General features: G+C 37.4%; 1 protein-coding gene across 1 annotated transcript in view; it reads right to left on the minus strand.

Annotated features, from left to right (window-relative positions):
• Positions 1–2,314: 2,314 nt before the first annotated feature.
• Ptchd1 (patched domain containing 1) overlaps positions 2,315–14,459 on the minus strand; it is a 50,474-nt gene continuing 38,329 nt past the window's right edge. Inside the window, exon 3 of the mRNA XM_026401388.2 lies at positions 2,315–3,969. Coding sequence (XP_026257173.1) covers positions 2,315–3,969 — 1,655 coding nt within the window. The remainder of the gene's footprint in view (positions 3,970–14,459) is intronic.

Below are 14,459 nucleotides of genomic sequence, written 5' to 3' on the forward strand. Positions count from 1 at the left end.
AAATCAATGGCTGATTTAGAACACACTGTTCAGAAAATGATTTAGCAACATGTGATTTAAGAATAAAACCAATTCCCTCTTCAGTTGTGTTTTATAAATAATAGCCCAGTTGCAGGCCCCTAGGAGAGAGAATTGATTGAAGATCTATTATGCAAATGCAATCTTGCCCTTTGTGAGGACTGTACTTGTCCTCAGATTAAAGCTCATTATCTTCTTGTTGAGTGTATAACACATTGGTATGATCACTTAGTGTGTCTGCAGGGGAGACTGAACAAGTGTGTAATACACTAGCTACGATCCCTTGCACAGTATTTGGAACTGTATGGAGAACAGTACATGAAACAGAAAGCACAGGTTTCAACGTGGTGTTGTTACATGTGAATCATTTGGGCTTGCTTTTTTTTTTTTTTTCTTTTTTGGCTATTTAGAGAGACAATGGTAAACCTAAATCTAAAACATTAAAAAATGTCTGCCTTATGGCCAACAAAGTCCTATGTTCTATCTTAGAAATGTATTTCAAGGGTGGGGGGGGTAAAGCTGTCTTAGGAGTAAACCTAAAATTGATCTGTCCTGTCTTCGGCATGCTGAAATGAGGAAATCCTCTAGGGTATGACCTGGGTGAGTTACTTTGTTCTTCTAAGTCTCAGTTTCCCCCTCTGTGGAGGATGAGGAATTTGCACAGTATGTCTGCTAAAGTTCAGAAAGGTAAGATGCTTTGGGGAAATACTTACCACTATAGATATCTAAAGAAGCTACATCTCTAAAAGGGAAAAATACTGTGGAAGTTTGCCTCAAATGTAACTTGGTTTTAGCTTCAGTTTTATAGATTGAAAAAATGTAGGGGTCTGGGGCAGCATACACATCCTCTTCAGGTCAAACCATTTCCGTTTAAATCTATGAACCATTTCTCTTATAGATACTATAAGTTAACCATGTAAATATCTGGGCTTGTAAATGAATAGAAGGGCCTGATGATGAAGTAGAGGTGCAGTAAAAATGGTGTGTTGGGGGAACCAGAGAGGTGAGGTATGGCCAATTAGTAGACAAATTTGACTGCTGTCACTGATAGATTTGTATCAATGATCGCTTTTCCAGTAATTTCCATCTGTTTTCCTTTTGTCCCTTTATCTCCCTGCACTTCTACAAAGTTTCTCAGTGTTAGACTTTAGGATTACCGGAAGATCTTCCCTCCCCTCTATGTCTCTGAGAAGTCATGTCTCATAGCAAAGGCAGACTGTTACTGTAAGTTGGAAGCTATGGTAGATAACCATTCCTGTGTTTGTTTTTCTTTCCTTAGCTATATGTGGGCAGATGTTGTTTCTGGGTATCCATGCAAAAATGCATATAGGGCCAAACTACAAACAGCTGTACCAGATGGCTATATATTTTTGTTATTAAAATGAAGACACTGTCTCTAGGTTCCAGTAGCCATCCACTTTTTCTCATCATGCCAGGTATTTGGGTTTGGCTCTGTGGTGTTATGTCCCCATAGCCCCCCTGCCAAAATCTGTAATTAATAAAGCAGACCCATTTGGTGACAAGTGACGAAATATTCCAAAATAGAATTGTCCCAATTCTATGATGCTGGAGTAATCATTGGTTTTCAGGTGTATTAAACAAAGTATACAAATGTTAAAAATGTACCATTGGGGTAATATGATAAATTAATTCTAGACAACCAAAGTGCTTCATCCAGATGATTTTTAAGTGTGATTCAATTTCAATTTATGAGTGATGGTCACTACCATGACTGCTTCCAAGGCTCTGTCTTGCTTTTGCTGGTCAGAACTTTCACAAGCATCTCCTTAGGTGCTGGGGATCCAGTTGAGACAGCCAAGACCTCAAACCATAGACCCTGGTGAGAAGTACTGCTCTGCACAAGTTTTGGAAGCATTGTTTGGATAATGCTTGAAGCTATTTCTGCCTTGGCAGCTGACCTTTCAATCAGTTGCTTTTATCACAATACTAGCGACATCTGCAGAGTGGATAAAACAGGATCCTGCTCATTAATAAGCTTTCTTCTATTTCATCTTAGCTTAAGAATCTGTAAGTCTCCAAGGGTGTGTGTGTGTGTGTGTGTGTGTGTGTGTGTGTGTGTGTGAATGTGTGTTTAAATTCTTTCTTATTACAACCCTTTTGTTTTAAAGATTGAAAATATGCCATACCCATTACCCCCCTTGTCCTTTATACTTTTTTTTTTTTGCAATGCCTGTTTCTTGTCCTTAAAAAAACAACTTTGAATTTAATTGTTTCATTAACGCAATCTCTTTGCTCTTGATAAGACCTAGGGTGAAAATATACCAAACAGACACTATCACACTGTTGTAATTTGGTCAACCACTCGGGTACTATCGATATCCACCATTTCTACACACTCAATTTCCTCCCGGTTTTCAGGATTTTTCTTCTCTTTCCTTTTTTTCTTAGAGGGTGGCAGGAAAGTCAGTATCACAGGTAAAATGGCAAAGCAGTGAAAGAAGGTGACAAATGCTATTAAAAACAAGCACCTGAACAGTGTACAGGTCAGATTTGAAGGCACAGCTGCAAGAGGAATCAGACCAACAATATAGCAGAGGTAACTCTGTAAAATAGCTACCCCATGTATTTCTAGGGCATTTTTTACCCATTTAGTTCTTGTGAAATCCTTGCCCAGAACAAATGTGGATAACAGTGGAGCACAATTGTCAATTGTGTAGTTAATTCCATAGATTAAGCATAGCACGGAAATGCAGTCCAGTTCTACTTTCCATAATGTCATGAAACCTATCACTCCAAACTCCACAGACACAACCGTCAGAGTTATCCAGACATTAATCAGAGAATCTGCCACCAGGAATGCCGAGAAGAAGAGCAGGAACAAAGCACTGATGCAGGAGTTGTGCAGGGGGGCTCCCAGAGAGGAGGCATATCGATCCATGTACACAAAAGATGGATTAAAGACGATGAACTTCACTTTGGAGGTGACTGAAAGTCTCCTCAGGGTCTCCAAGAGATCATAGAGTTCTTCTCTGTTTGTTTCCATGGTCTTGGCCACCAAAAACATTCTGGAGGCCACAACATCAACTTCATCATTGTACTTTTTAGAGAAGATGATGTCCTCTTGAAAATGTGAAAATTGGGGGGCTTTCAAGAAGGAATTCCTCAACATGTCTGTGAAATTTTTCTTAGTCAAGCCAGTGGATACATTGAGTTTCCTAAGGTAATTTAAGTAGCTTTCAAACCAGGATATCCGCACAAACCCCTTGGTATATTCTAGAACGTCTTCTTGGACACTAGTGTTCCAGTATTCTATGGACTCATATATGTAAAACCCAATCACAGGACTGTAGTTGCTAAAGTACTTTTGCTGGGCAGTAGTATACTCAATGGTTTGTGTCGCAGTTGCTACGATGTTACTAAGGTCTGACCCTTCGCTGACCTGCAGATAGCCCATTAAGGCAAAGGAAATATAAATAAGGTAAAAGAGAACTACAAAAGGCTTGACATAGGTGTTGGTTATCCAGTCACAGTAATAGCGTTTGAGGAAACATACCAATAGGTGACTCTCGTAAGTGTTCGCTTCCTCTCCTTCAGCTGTTTCTTCACTGAATCTGGCTGTCAGGAGAAACCTGTACCATGCCGGCTTCTCCTGCAATACCTCAGGCTTTGGGACTTTTCTACAGAAGATACTATGCTGGTAATTGTTTTCTATGTAGCCAGTGAACACCAGGCTGGAACCATAAAACGAGAGTACATAGAGGTAGTTGAAGAAGATTGCAATACAGGAATTGCAGCAGAAAATCCTGGCTGCCTCAATGTTTGTGAAAGGACTGGCCCCTATGCCAAAGGTGACCAGGTACATGGCAGTGGTGAGAGAAAAGGAGAGCATGGAGTCTGCATAGACTGCTGCAGTTCGCTCCTTAACATGTTGGTCTTCTCTAGTTTTCCTCCAGGAGGATAACATTTCAAAAGTCCCATATAGTCCATGACCTGAGGGGGGCAGAAAGAGACCAGAGCAAAAAAGTTTAAAGAACTAATCTCTTTTAAAAGGGGAACCAAGTTGATCATGAGAAATATAACTATGCCCAGGTGGTGGCAGGTATGTAAATGCCAATGATTTCTCCTATTGGGAGAGAGATCAGTGCTTTGATGAATCATAAGCATCAATGGATGTGAACAGGCAGCAGGAGGAGCAAGAATCTTCCTTCATGTTCCCTTCTGGCTTTATAAAGCTGGATGAACCTTTGCCTATAGAAATCTGAATAGACTTATCCCTATGTCTCTTGGGAACTATATACATTAATAGGTTAGGGTTGTTGGCACAGTTTGGCTGGACACTAATCATTCTTTTCTACTCCCATAGGTCTGGCTAGGCATCAGCACAGAAGAGGGCAGTGGTCAGAGGATTCTGAGTTAATGTCCCATCACTTCTTTTAAAATTGGCCAAATAGGGGGCTTTAGTGAGAAAGAGACTCTGTATTTAGTTTGAGTTGAGTCTTGACAGGAAACTAAATCATAGCCTCTTTTTTTTTAATCCTTCCTCAAATATCAGGGCAGGAAGCAATACATCTGAGAAACAGAGGGAAGCAAAATAAGTAGAAACAAGTTTGAATGAAGAGGAAAGAGGGAAGAATATATAGAAGGAACAAGATTCACATGAACTCTCCCTCCAATTGTTAAAAATTATAGTTCAGACTGAAGGTTTATGACTTGCATTTTGTCTTTAGGGATTTGTTTGATCAATTTTGGTTGTTCATAGATGACACATCAAGCAGACAGTGACTCTGCTGGCTTTTTTGTACTGTTTGGCAGTGGCCTCTGTGGGAGAGAGCCAGGTCAGTAACCTCTTTCTTTAACTGCTTAGTGCCTCTGCCTCCCTGATTAGTATTCCAGCAACACTGAAATAGCAGAGGTACAATAAGTGTCCATGTTCTGACTCAATTCTTCTCCCTGAGAGATCTAACATGACTTCTGCAACCTCTCCTGGCTGGAGCCAGACACTTCCATGCTGTACCTCTCTGGGTTTCCAGGCCACTGCAGCACTGGAAAACCCACCAGACTGACTTGTTGCAGCTTTCAATAACTCCTGTCTTGGCACTGGAATCAGCAGATCTAATTTTCTGCTTCCATGCCTTGGCATATTCACTCCCATTATTGAGGATAATAAAACCTTTACACTGTGGTACAATAGTCTTGTTTTTAAGAAGGAATTTAAAATATCCAGCCAAGCATAATATGAGTGAAGTGAGTCACTGTTATCTTGTGTGTACAATAACCAAGCACACATCTTCTCTTGTGCTTTGCCTGGTATTTATATTCTTATTGTGAAGTCCTAACCTCAAACTTGAATGCCTATTTCATAGTAATTATATAGACTTGTTTCCTCAGTGGGATTTGGCATTTATCTTAATTTACTAGGAATCATTTTACAGCCACTTTTGGAGTTCAGGTCAAGACTATCAATTTCTTAACTAGCACCATGGCCTCTATTAAATTGGAGGCATATAAACTCTCAGACATGAAGGAAAAAGTGCACTTGTTGACTGGCAACCTGTTGTTAATTATGTTTTAGGTAGTTAATGTCTATTCTCAGGAGAGAAAACTATTTATTAAATCTGTTTCCACTGCAGGATGGACCAACTAACTTTTCATTACAAGTAGACCATTCCTTGGCAATGAGTTGATAAAAAGAGTTAAAAATACTTCTGAGGCACCAGCACTCTGGGGAAATGATATTGACCATTTAATATGGAGACATGTAGAGCAAGTAAGCTTTGAAAGGTAAAACACACTTCAAGAAGCTGCTGAAATGGCAAATACTTTTTGTAGTTTTTACTTGCTAGAAACAAAAGAGTAGTTTAAACCAGGCTGTAATACTTACTCATTAAATATGATAAGATGCACATAGAAGAATTAAAATTAATCATATAGTAGAATTTAAACTAAATCTGTTTTGTAGTCCTTTTTAAAATCAGTGTGATGTTTTATGATGACATTATCTGACTCCGAGTCTTGTTGGAAAACACACTAAGAAGCCCTTTCTTACCTCACTGTTGAATAATCTTAGAAGTTAATTGAAAACATAAATTTGAATTAACACAGCTATTAGATGACAAGAGTGAGGCTTGAGGGTCCAGAATGAAAATACTAAAATTCAAGGAAAGTTAGAAATAGGCTATTAATTTGTCTCTTGAGTTGCTGCATTTCAAATGCTGGTCCTTCTATAGTTTGATCTTTTTTTTTTTTAATTGAGTCCTGACTCTTTATGCATGTTTTTAGTTCTAGGGTAGCTTCAAAGAGGATTCTAATTTTATTTCTAGGGACTTTTGGGAAAATGCCTTTCCTTCATTCCTCTTGCTAGGTATATGTGTGCAGATCCTCACAGAGCTCAGAACAGGCCCTGAGAAAGAATCTTCTATCTGATCACTCAGCATTTGCTGCTTATCCTTGGCCTTGCCACCAAAGACCCCCTGCCCATTCCTGATAGTACAGATATTTTTTCTCAAGCACACCTCTCTGGTAGATATATATACCCTAAACCCCAAACTGGAGATATACAGTGTCTTAGTAGAGCCCTTTGGATTTCTAGGACAATTGCTGATGCCATAACTGAACCTCCATCCTGTAGCTCAGTCAGTCATGTGAGGGATGAGTGCCAACAGCTGCAGGTACCTCTTAGGGATTAACAGCCTAGAGTGCCTTGCTGGCACTAAACCTGGCTCACAGCTGAGTATTTATGCTGAAGAGTTCAGTCTACTACCCTAAAGGAAAACTAAACTGTAAAGACCCTGTTTCTTGGCTTGAACTCAAAGAGAGACACATTCCAAGAACCCTAGGACATGAGAAATACCCTCCTTATCCTCCATACTATTCACTGCCTCCACCCACACACCAATACCCGCTCTTCTGGGAATTACAGCTGAATTCCCTTTGGCCTTCAAATCTATCATTTTAAATACAAACTTCTCTTGGAAATGGTCTACTGAAGCAACTTCCCTGTAGGTCTGAAAAATGGGACAGAGAATGGGTATCGGGAAGGAGTGAAGACAAAATGGTGGTGATGGGTATATAGCTCAGTGGTAAAATGCTCGACTAGCATGTGCAAGGCCCTGGGTTCAATCCCCAGCACTGGGGGAAAAAAGGAAATGGCAGGTGAGAGAATTTCACAGAATAGCCCCTTCACAGTTTTTCCTCTGGTCAGTCTTGGCCTTACTTTAACATCCATCCCAGAAACTGGACAAATCAGTCAAGGCAAGACAGAGAAGAAAATTTTTGATAGTTTCTGTTCCTTTCTACTTTCTTCTCTCAGATGGTGGGTCCCTCCTTCAGCATTTCCATTATCCACAGTACTCTTAACCTTGGAGCTGGAATCCAGCAGGCAGGACTTTGAGGCCAAATATTATAGATGTAGGCAAACATACTGCATGTGGACTGAAGATACTTTTCTGAGCTTTGACTATTCCCTCACTTTAAAAAGGCACTTTTAAAAGTAAAAGTATTACTGTTTGTTTTGCACTCTAGTTTAAAAAGTTTTCTATGAAGTAGGAGATCTATACGATTCTCTGTTAAATCTGACTAAGGGTCCTATATCATTGGCACAAGGCATCAGTTGTGACATCTGTCCCAAGTCTGTTCACAAGGATTTCCTAGTAACTGAGTTTACAGAGATAGGCATGGGAAGCTGCCTAAACACAAAGTTCCAAGTAGATTTTTATGTTGGTGACCAGGGGCTCTATAGTGGTAATGGAAATCATAGCTCATTATCAAGGGGGTAGGTCACAGCTAGAGATTGGAAGTAAAAGACTATATTATAGTGAGGATTTCAGGACCCATCATATCCTAGGATATTCCTCCTCTTACAGTCATAGTAAAAGCTGATATGTTGCCAAAGGGAACTGTTAAACAAAACATATGTAATCTATCAAATTTTGAAGATAGAGACTTGCTTGTCTTTTACAAGCACATTCAGGATGTTTCTATTTTTATTACATGGAATGTCTGTATTGTTATGTACATTGGAACACATGCATATCACTATGCGTTAGACACACACACTCACAGATTCAAGTTCTAGTTATTCATGAGTGATTGCTTTGACGCATCATGGGCTTTTAGCCAGGCCCTGGGGTAAGGATCGTAGAGCTCTTCACTAATGTTCAGATACAACTTGTATCAGGAATACGATTTTAAAAAGGAAACTGCTTTTATTAATTTTATTAGAGATAGACTTTGGGACTGCCATCTAGTAAAATCAAATGCTAAAGAATTCAAGCTATAATTTTTCTTCTTTTCAAAGATACTTTTTGTATCTGTATGTGCAGTGAACTTTGAGGCTTTGGAGCTAATGAAAAGAAAAAACAGCACAGATGATAATTAACATTGCTGGTGGAAGAAACTCAACTAGCTAATCCTCCAGTCACTTAGGGAAACTCTCCAGCAGACTCACAGATTAAATCTCTCTCTTCACCCAGACTCTCTTCTGGGGTCTAGCCAAAACCTTCAGGGTTGTTTATTAATCCACTAAGGCAGGAATCTACTAACAAATAGTCGAGAGTTAACCTAACTTTACCCAGTAGACACAATTGTGGAAAGTTGTTCATAAAGTGAATTGCGTTTTAAATTTATTTAATGGTTTTGCCATAAGAGGCAGTTTGGGTGATTTGTTTTGTCAATGAATATCCATAAGCAAATTGATCTAGTTTGTATATCTGGATTTTGCAGGTATGATTTTTCTTCAGGCTCAGATTCTCCCACCTTCCCCAGTCCACACAGACATAGCACAGAGGCTGATTGATGCCTTGTGGTGCTCTGCACATTTTAATCCCTTTCCTACTCGAAGGATTTCCTCAGCTTGAATGGCTGAGAAGATGAGGATGTGAAGTGAGATGGCTTGCTGATGGATGATCTCTCAGTTTCAGTTCAAAAACATTTAATATCATGAGACAATGAAGCTATTTATAGCATGCCTGGGGGGTACCAAATTTTCACACATGGAAATGAAATGACTACATTTTTTTTTCTATAAAAAAATAAACAGAATATCATGCAGGAGCAAACTCTGCTTAAAACATATTTTATTCTGAGACAAGCTTCACTGAGTAGTTCATGTTTATAAAATTCTTTTCTTTCAATGACATCTACATAAATTAATGATTTTGTTTTTTCAAGAAGAAATTTAAAGTGTATATATGTCTAGATTGAGTAACATCTGTTTTCAGTGAGAAGTTCATTAATTGGGTTACATTTACACTTTGCCAGTTATAAACATTTACTTTATAAGCTGAATTGTTTGGTTTATCGTAGCCTGTTTTGTCTCACAGTTAAGAGTAAGAGTAAAGGTGTACTCTGCTTAAGTAAAGACAGATGCTCACATCAGAGGGAATATATGCATCTTATTCTTTCTATTTGAGACTTGACACATTTTGATAATTCTCCTCATGGCATTGGGTTTGAATCTGAAACATGATTTTCCTTCACTATATTGCTGCAAATAAAAGTCCAAAAAACAAACTTGCTAATAGCTCTTCCTTGTTTAAAGATGAAGTATTTAGATACTGTATGTATATGTACTATATAAAACTAGTGTGTATGAACATAGCTCATAATATATGCTGTGGCCATTGTATAATAACTTTTCATATAGGAGAAATAAAATATATAAATGTATGAATATATGACAAGTGTTATTCAAGCATAATCTATATATTTACATATAAAATGCTTGAATGTATACCATATACTATATACAGAAAAATATGCAGTATTTATATTTGAACATTCAAACTATGTACTGCATAATATATATTATAAACTCATTGTAAAATATAAGTGCATAATGTGAGATAATTACATATCATATTACATAGGACATCTAATATAGCTAATATGAAATACAATATATATTATGCACAGATTACACAAGATGAATAGGAGGCTGGTGTGAAATTTATTTTACTGGTGAGGCAGAGCATGTTAATGCTGCTACACAAATCAATGCAGAGAAGGGACTAGAATCCCTCTCTTTGATTCCATCTGTCTACATTTTGTTTCTTGGTGAGTAATAACTAGGTGAAATTCAGGGTTTCCTTGATAATGACTGAATTTTCTTGGGTTGTTAGCTCCTGTAGACACATCTGATGAAGACTGACCAACTGTGAATTTCTGAGATTCTGGTCCAAATGTAGACAGTAGGTATTTTGCCTCATGGTCTATTTTTATCAGCTTAGTGCCCTGATATTGCTTTCTGCTGCATAGTCTTCATCAGGTTTTCCACTTCCCCATTCCCTGGGCAAGACCAAGTACACAGACCACCCAGAGAATACCTAGGAGACCTGGGTCAAAGACGAAATACCTTGGCATTATGTTCATAATTGAGTTCTGCCTTCTTGGATCTGTGTTCCAATCCTGGTGTCATCTTAGTTTATGTTTAGGAATGGAACAATAAACCTTTTTTGTTCTATTTCCCCAAATCCATTTCTCTCCACCATTCCCTCACCATAATATGATTGGTAGAGCCCAAGAATAAATGGGTGAGAACTAATCACAAAACTAGATCACACAATCTCCATGTAAATTAACCCCACAGAACCTTGGATCATTATTTAAAAAGATAGGAAACAAACCTTGAAATTATTGTATGGATTTACTCTTATTTTAAACCACATGTACACCAAAAAAGTGAACAACAAAACCCTTATAAATGTTTTTTTTCCCTAGACACTACTGATTTATATTGATGTATTTCCATGGCACTCTAATTGAGGACTTTTCTGTCATGCAGATAGTAACATTGTTGCAAAAATGATTTTTATGATAATATATTAGGTTGAACCATATGAAATTATCATCTTTGCAGTTCAAAAATGGCTGCCTATTGGTACCAATTTTCTAGGTCAAATACAGTTGGATACTGTTAATTTCATATGGTTCAAACTTCATTATTATCTGCCCCCCCTTCTGCTAATCTTTTTCTTGACTGTAGGAATATATAAGAATACAAAAAAACTTTCAAATTTGCTTATGTTTAGAGTAAAAATAATTGAGAGATACAGTTTTTCAGGTGGACCTAAATTCTTACACAAGAACTTTTACCCCTCCCCCTTTTTGGTATTTGGGATTGAACCCAGGTTGCTTTGCCACTGAGCTATTTCTCCAATCCTTTTTTGTGTTTTATTTGAGGCCAGGCCTCACTAAATTGCTGAGGGCAGCCTCGAACTTGTGATACTGCCTTGCTTTAGCTTCCTGAATCACTGGATTACAGGCATGCACCACCACACCCAGTCTCAAACCACTTTTATGTCTTCCATATGCTGCATCATATTTCAAGTGGCATAATATGAGAACAAAGCCTTAAAGAACTGAATCTAACTTGATTTCTGCTAAAAATACAGATAATCTTGGTATAATAGCTGGAAGAAGTCAAATTTCCCTGCTATTATTCTTCTCCTAGCACTTAATCCACATTTTCTTCCTTTCACATCCTTGAATCTGTATGGACTGGTTAGATAATTAAGAAGGAAGAGGGCACCCCTGGATATTTGTGTTCTTCGAAATTTCTAAACATTTGAAATGGGGCTTGAGGAGTATTTTTTATTCTATCTGATCTCCAGGGTCTTGTATCTCAATAAAGGCAAAGTGACCCTTACAAATAGATTACCACTTAGGAACTAATACCTAAACTATCTTTCACCATAACTTCAGTTCTCTCCTTTTAGCAGCACAGAATGTACATGAAGCAACAAACTTTCCATATGCACAAGGAAGAAAAATCTTCCTTCTGTTTCTTCTATATTCTCTAACATTCCATTCCTTTCCTGATTTGTGTCTGATCAGCAAAGCTATGGAAATAGTATGCCTATAAGGAGAGCTTGCACATACAAAACTTATGCCAATTTCTCAAATCATACTCAACTGGAGAATAATGGTGTGAATTCTCATCATTTAAAGGAAATTTGATAATGAATTAAAATGATGTGTGATATATTTACAAATGCTAAATACCTCACTACCTGATATCAATATAGTTTGGAAAAAAGGAATGTTATTTTATGCATGATATTGAATATAGACCAAATAAACTCTTCTCCAAATTACAGTAACTATCAATGAGCATTATAATACTATAGACCTTTTAGGATTTCAGCTCTAAATAAACTGATGTGACTCATCTGGACAGAGGTTTTGGCAGAAGTGGGATCGTCTAATATGCATGACACTGATTAAAAACATTCTAAATCATGATGTATCTATGCTTACATCATTGCCAAAATGATTCATCTGTGTAGGATATATTCTTATTGCCAGAGATGTCACGTATCATCTTGGCTAGAAACACACAATCATATCCCATTATGGTGAACTCTCAGAGTTTATCCAAATTCTTTCTTCTTCTGGAATTTTGTCAGCTTAATACTGCATAACACACGTGGTCTTAAAATTTTCCATTCTAAATCTACTGCCATTTTGGCATGTGGCTGGATCTGGCCTTATGTGACCGGCATCACACTGAGAATGTTTGTTGAATTTTAAGTCTATAATGTTTATCTATTATAGACCTATTGACAGCCAGGAAAATGTCTGCATTTGAGACTTTTTCTAAAATAGTTTTCCCCCTAAATGAGATTATAATAAATTTGATTTGATATTTTATTTATAAAAAGTACTAAAAATCAAGAAATTTTGCTTAAATCTGCTTAGATTAAGCATAGCACTTATGATGTTATGGGCAGGCAAATTTAAATATGGGACAGTTAATTGACTTGTATAAAACCCTTACCACTGCATTAATTCTTGGTCATTTGAATTATTTATTGGTATTTTAGGACAGATCATCATCAAAAAAAGCACAACTAAACATTGGCCTTGAATACAACATTTATGAATCTGCTCTCACTTATACTTCATTTTACACTCATACTCTAAGAATGAAGAGTTTATCTGAGAAATCCAGAAAGGCAACTGTCCTAAATACAGGCACTGTTAGCTTTATGAACATATTCAGCACTCATTATATCACACAAAGTATTTATTGCAAATGGGCCTTAGCTACTAAAATGCATAGCTTCCTTTTATGTTGTGACTGAGTAATTTGAGAACTCTTTGGGCTGAAAATGTACAGAAAGGTTGCACACTGATTGTCAGCAGGGAAAACTGCCATCACAATCAATGCATGTAACATTCCTCACAAATTGCAAACAAGGGAATATTAGGCACCTGCAGTGCTTGTTCTCTTTCACTAAAAATACCTGATTCTTCTGAATTGAACTCTGATGTAAAGTTCAATGATACTTGGTCTCTGTTGAATTGTGGAGCTATGTACTATTTCTGGACTTGTTTTTAAAAGACACTTCTGTGCTTATAGCATCATTCTATTCCACCATCTCTTACCTCCTTTCCAGATCCAGTACTACCAGAGAGAGCAACTGATGCTATGATCACTGTGGCTTTGTTTTGACCATTTTCTGTTTCAGGGATTTCCTATAGCCCCTCAGAGTGAATACACCATCACCACCACATTATAACCTTCCCCTGAGTTCATAACAGGAATAGGAAAAAAAAATCTGTGGCCTTGCAGCCCCAGCAGTCCCACTGATGTCTCACATGTTGCATATTATTTTTTAAAAAAATTAATTTTTTTTAGTTGTCAATGGATCTTTACTTTATTTCTTTATATGTGGTACTGAGAATTGAACCCAATGCCTCACACATGCTAGGCAAGTGCTTCACCACAGAGCCACAACCCCAGCCCCTCATATTATTTTTTTGTGTTGGTTTTTACTTAAAATATTTCAAACTACTTCAAAAAGTACAAAGATAAGTTTTAAGAAGGATTAAATACTGCAATTTATTTTATATAACAAAATTCATTTTAAGAATTTGGAATACAGCTATTTTATTTAAAATTAATTCTAAGAAATTTTAATCATACTTTTATTTTACTTAGTACAATTAATTTTTAAGAAGCTTTAAATATTGTAATGTGCTTTAAGCTCACTGGTAACAACCTAGAGTGTCATAAAGCCAGCAGCAATAGTCCTTTTTCTAGCTCTGACATTCTTTTCCCCTCACCTTAAGATCCTTACTATCTCCCTTCAGTCCCCCACCCTTTTCTTATTCCTGTTTATCTTCCTCCTGCAAAAGCAACAACAAAAAACACTATTTTTAAAATGAATAGCTAAAATCCTTCCACCCACCCCCCAACCACTTAAGCATGTGACTAATCATGAGCAAAACATCTTAATTTAAACCTTGACTCAAGTCTCTGTGGAAGCTACTAATACTCAGTCCTACTCACTCTTCAAGGCACCTCCTTATATTCCAGAATCGACCCACATAGTCTTGGGATTATTTTAAAGAAGCAAGTTATACTGCCCTCTTAACAGACTGAACTCAGGAAGAAGTACTGCAATCCTGTTCTCTGTTGTTTTTGGCAGTGACAAGTAAACTGCTCTAGCAAATTCTCAGACTACTTAGTCTTCACA

The sequence above is a fragment of the Urocitellus parryii genome, chromosome X (assembly GCF_045843805.1).
Source record: "Urocitellus parryii isolate mUroPar1 chromosome X, mUroPar1.hap1, whole genome shotgun sequence".
NCBI classification, from domain to species: Eukaryota; Metazoa; Chordata; class Mammalia; order Rodentia; family Sciuridae; genus Urocitellus; species Urocitellus parryii.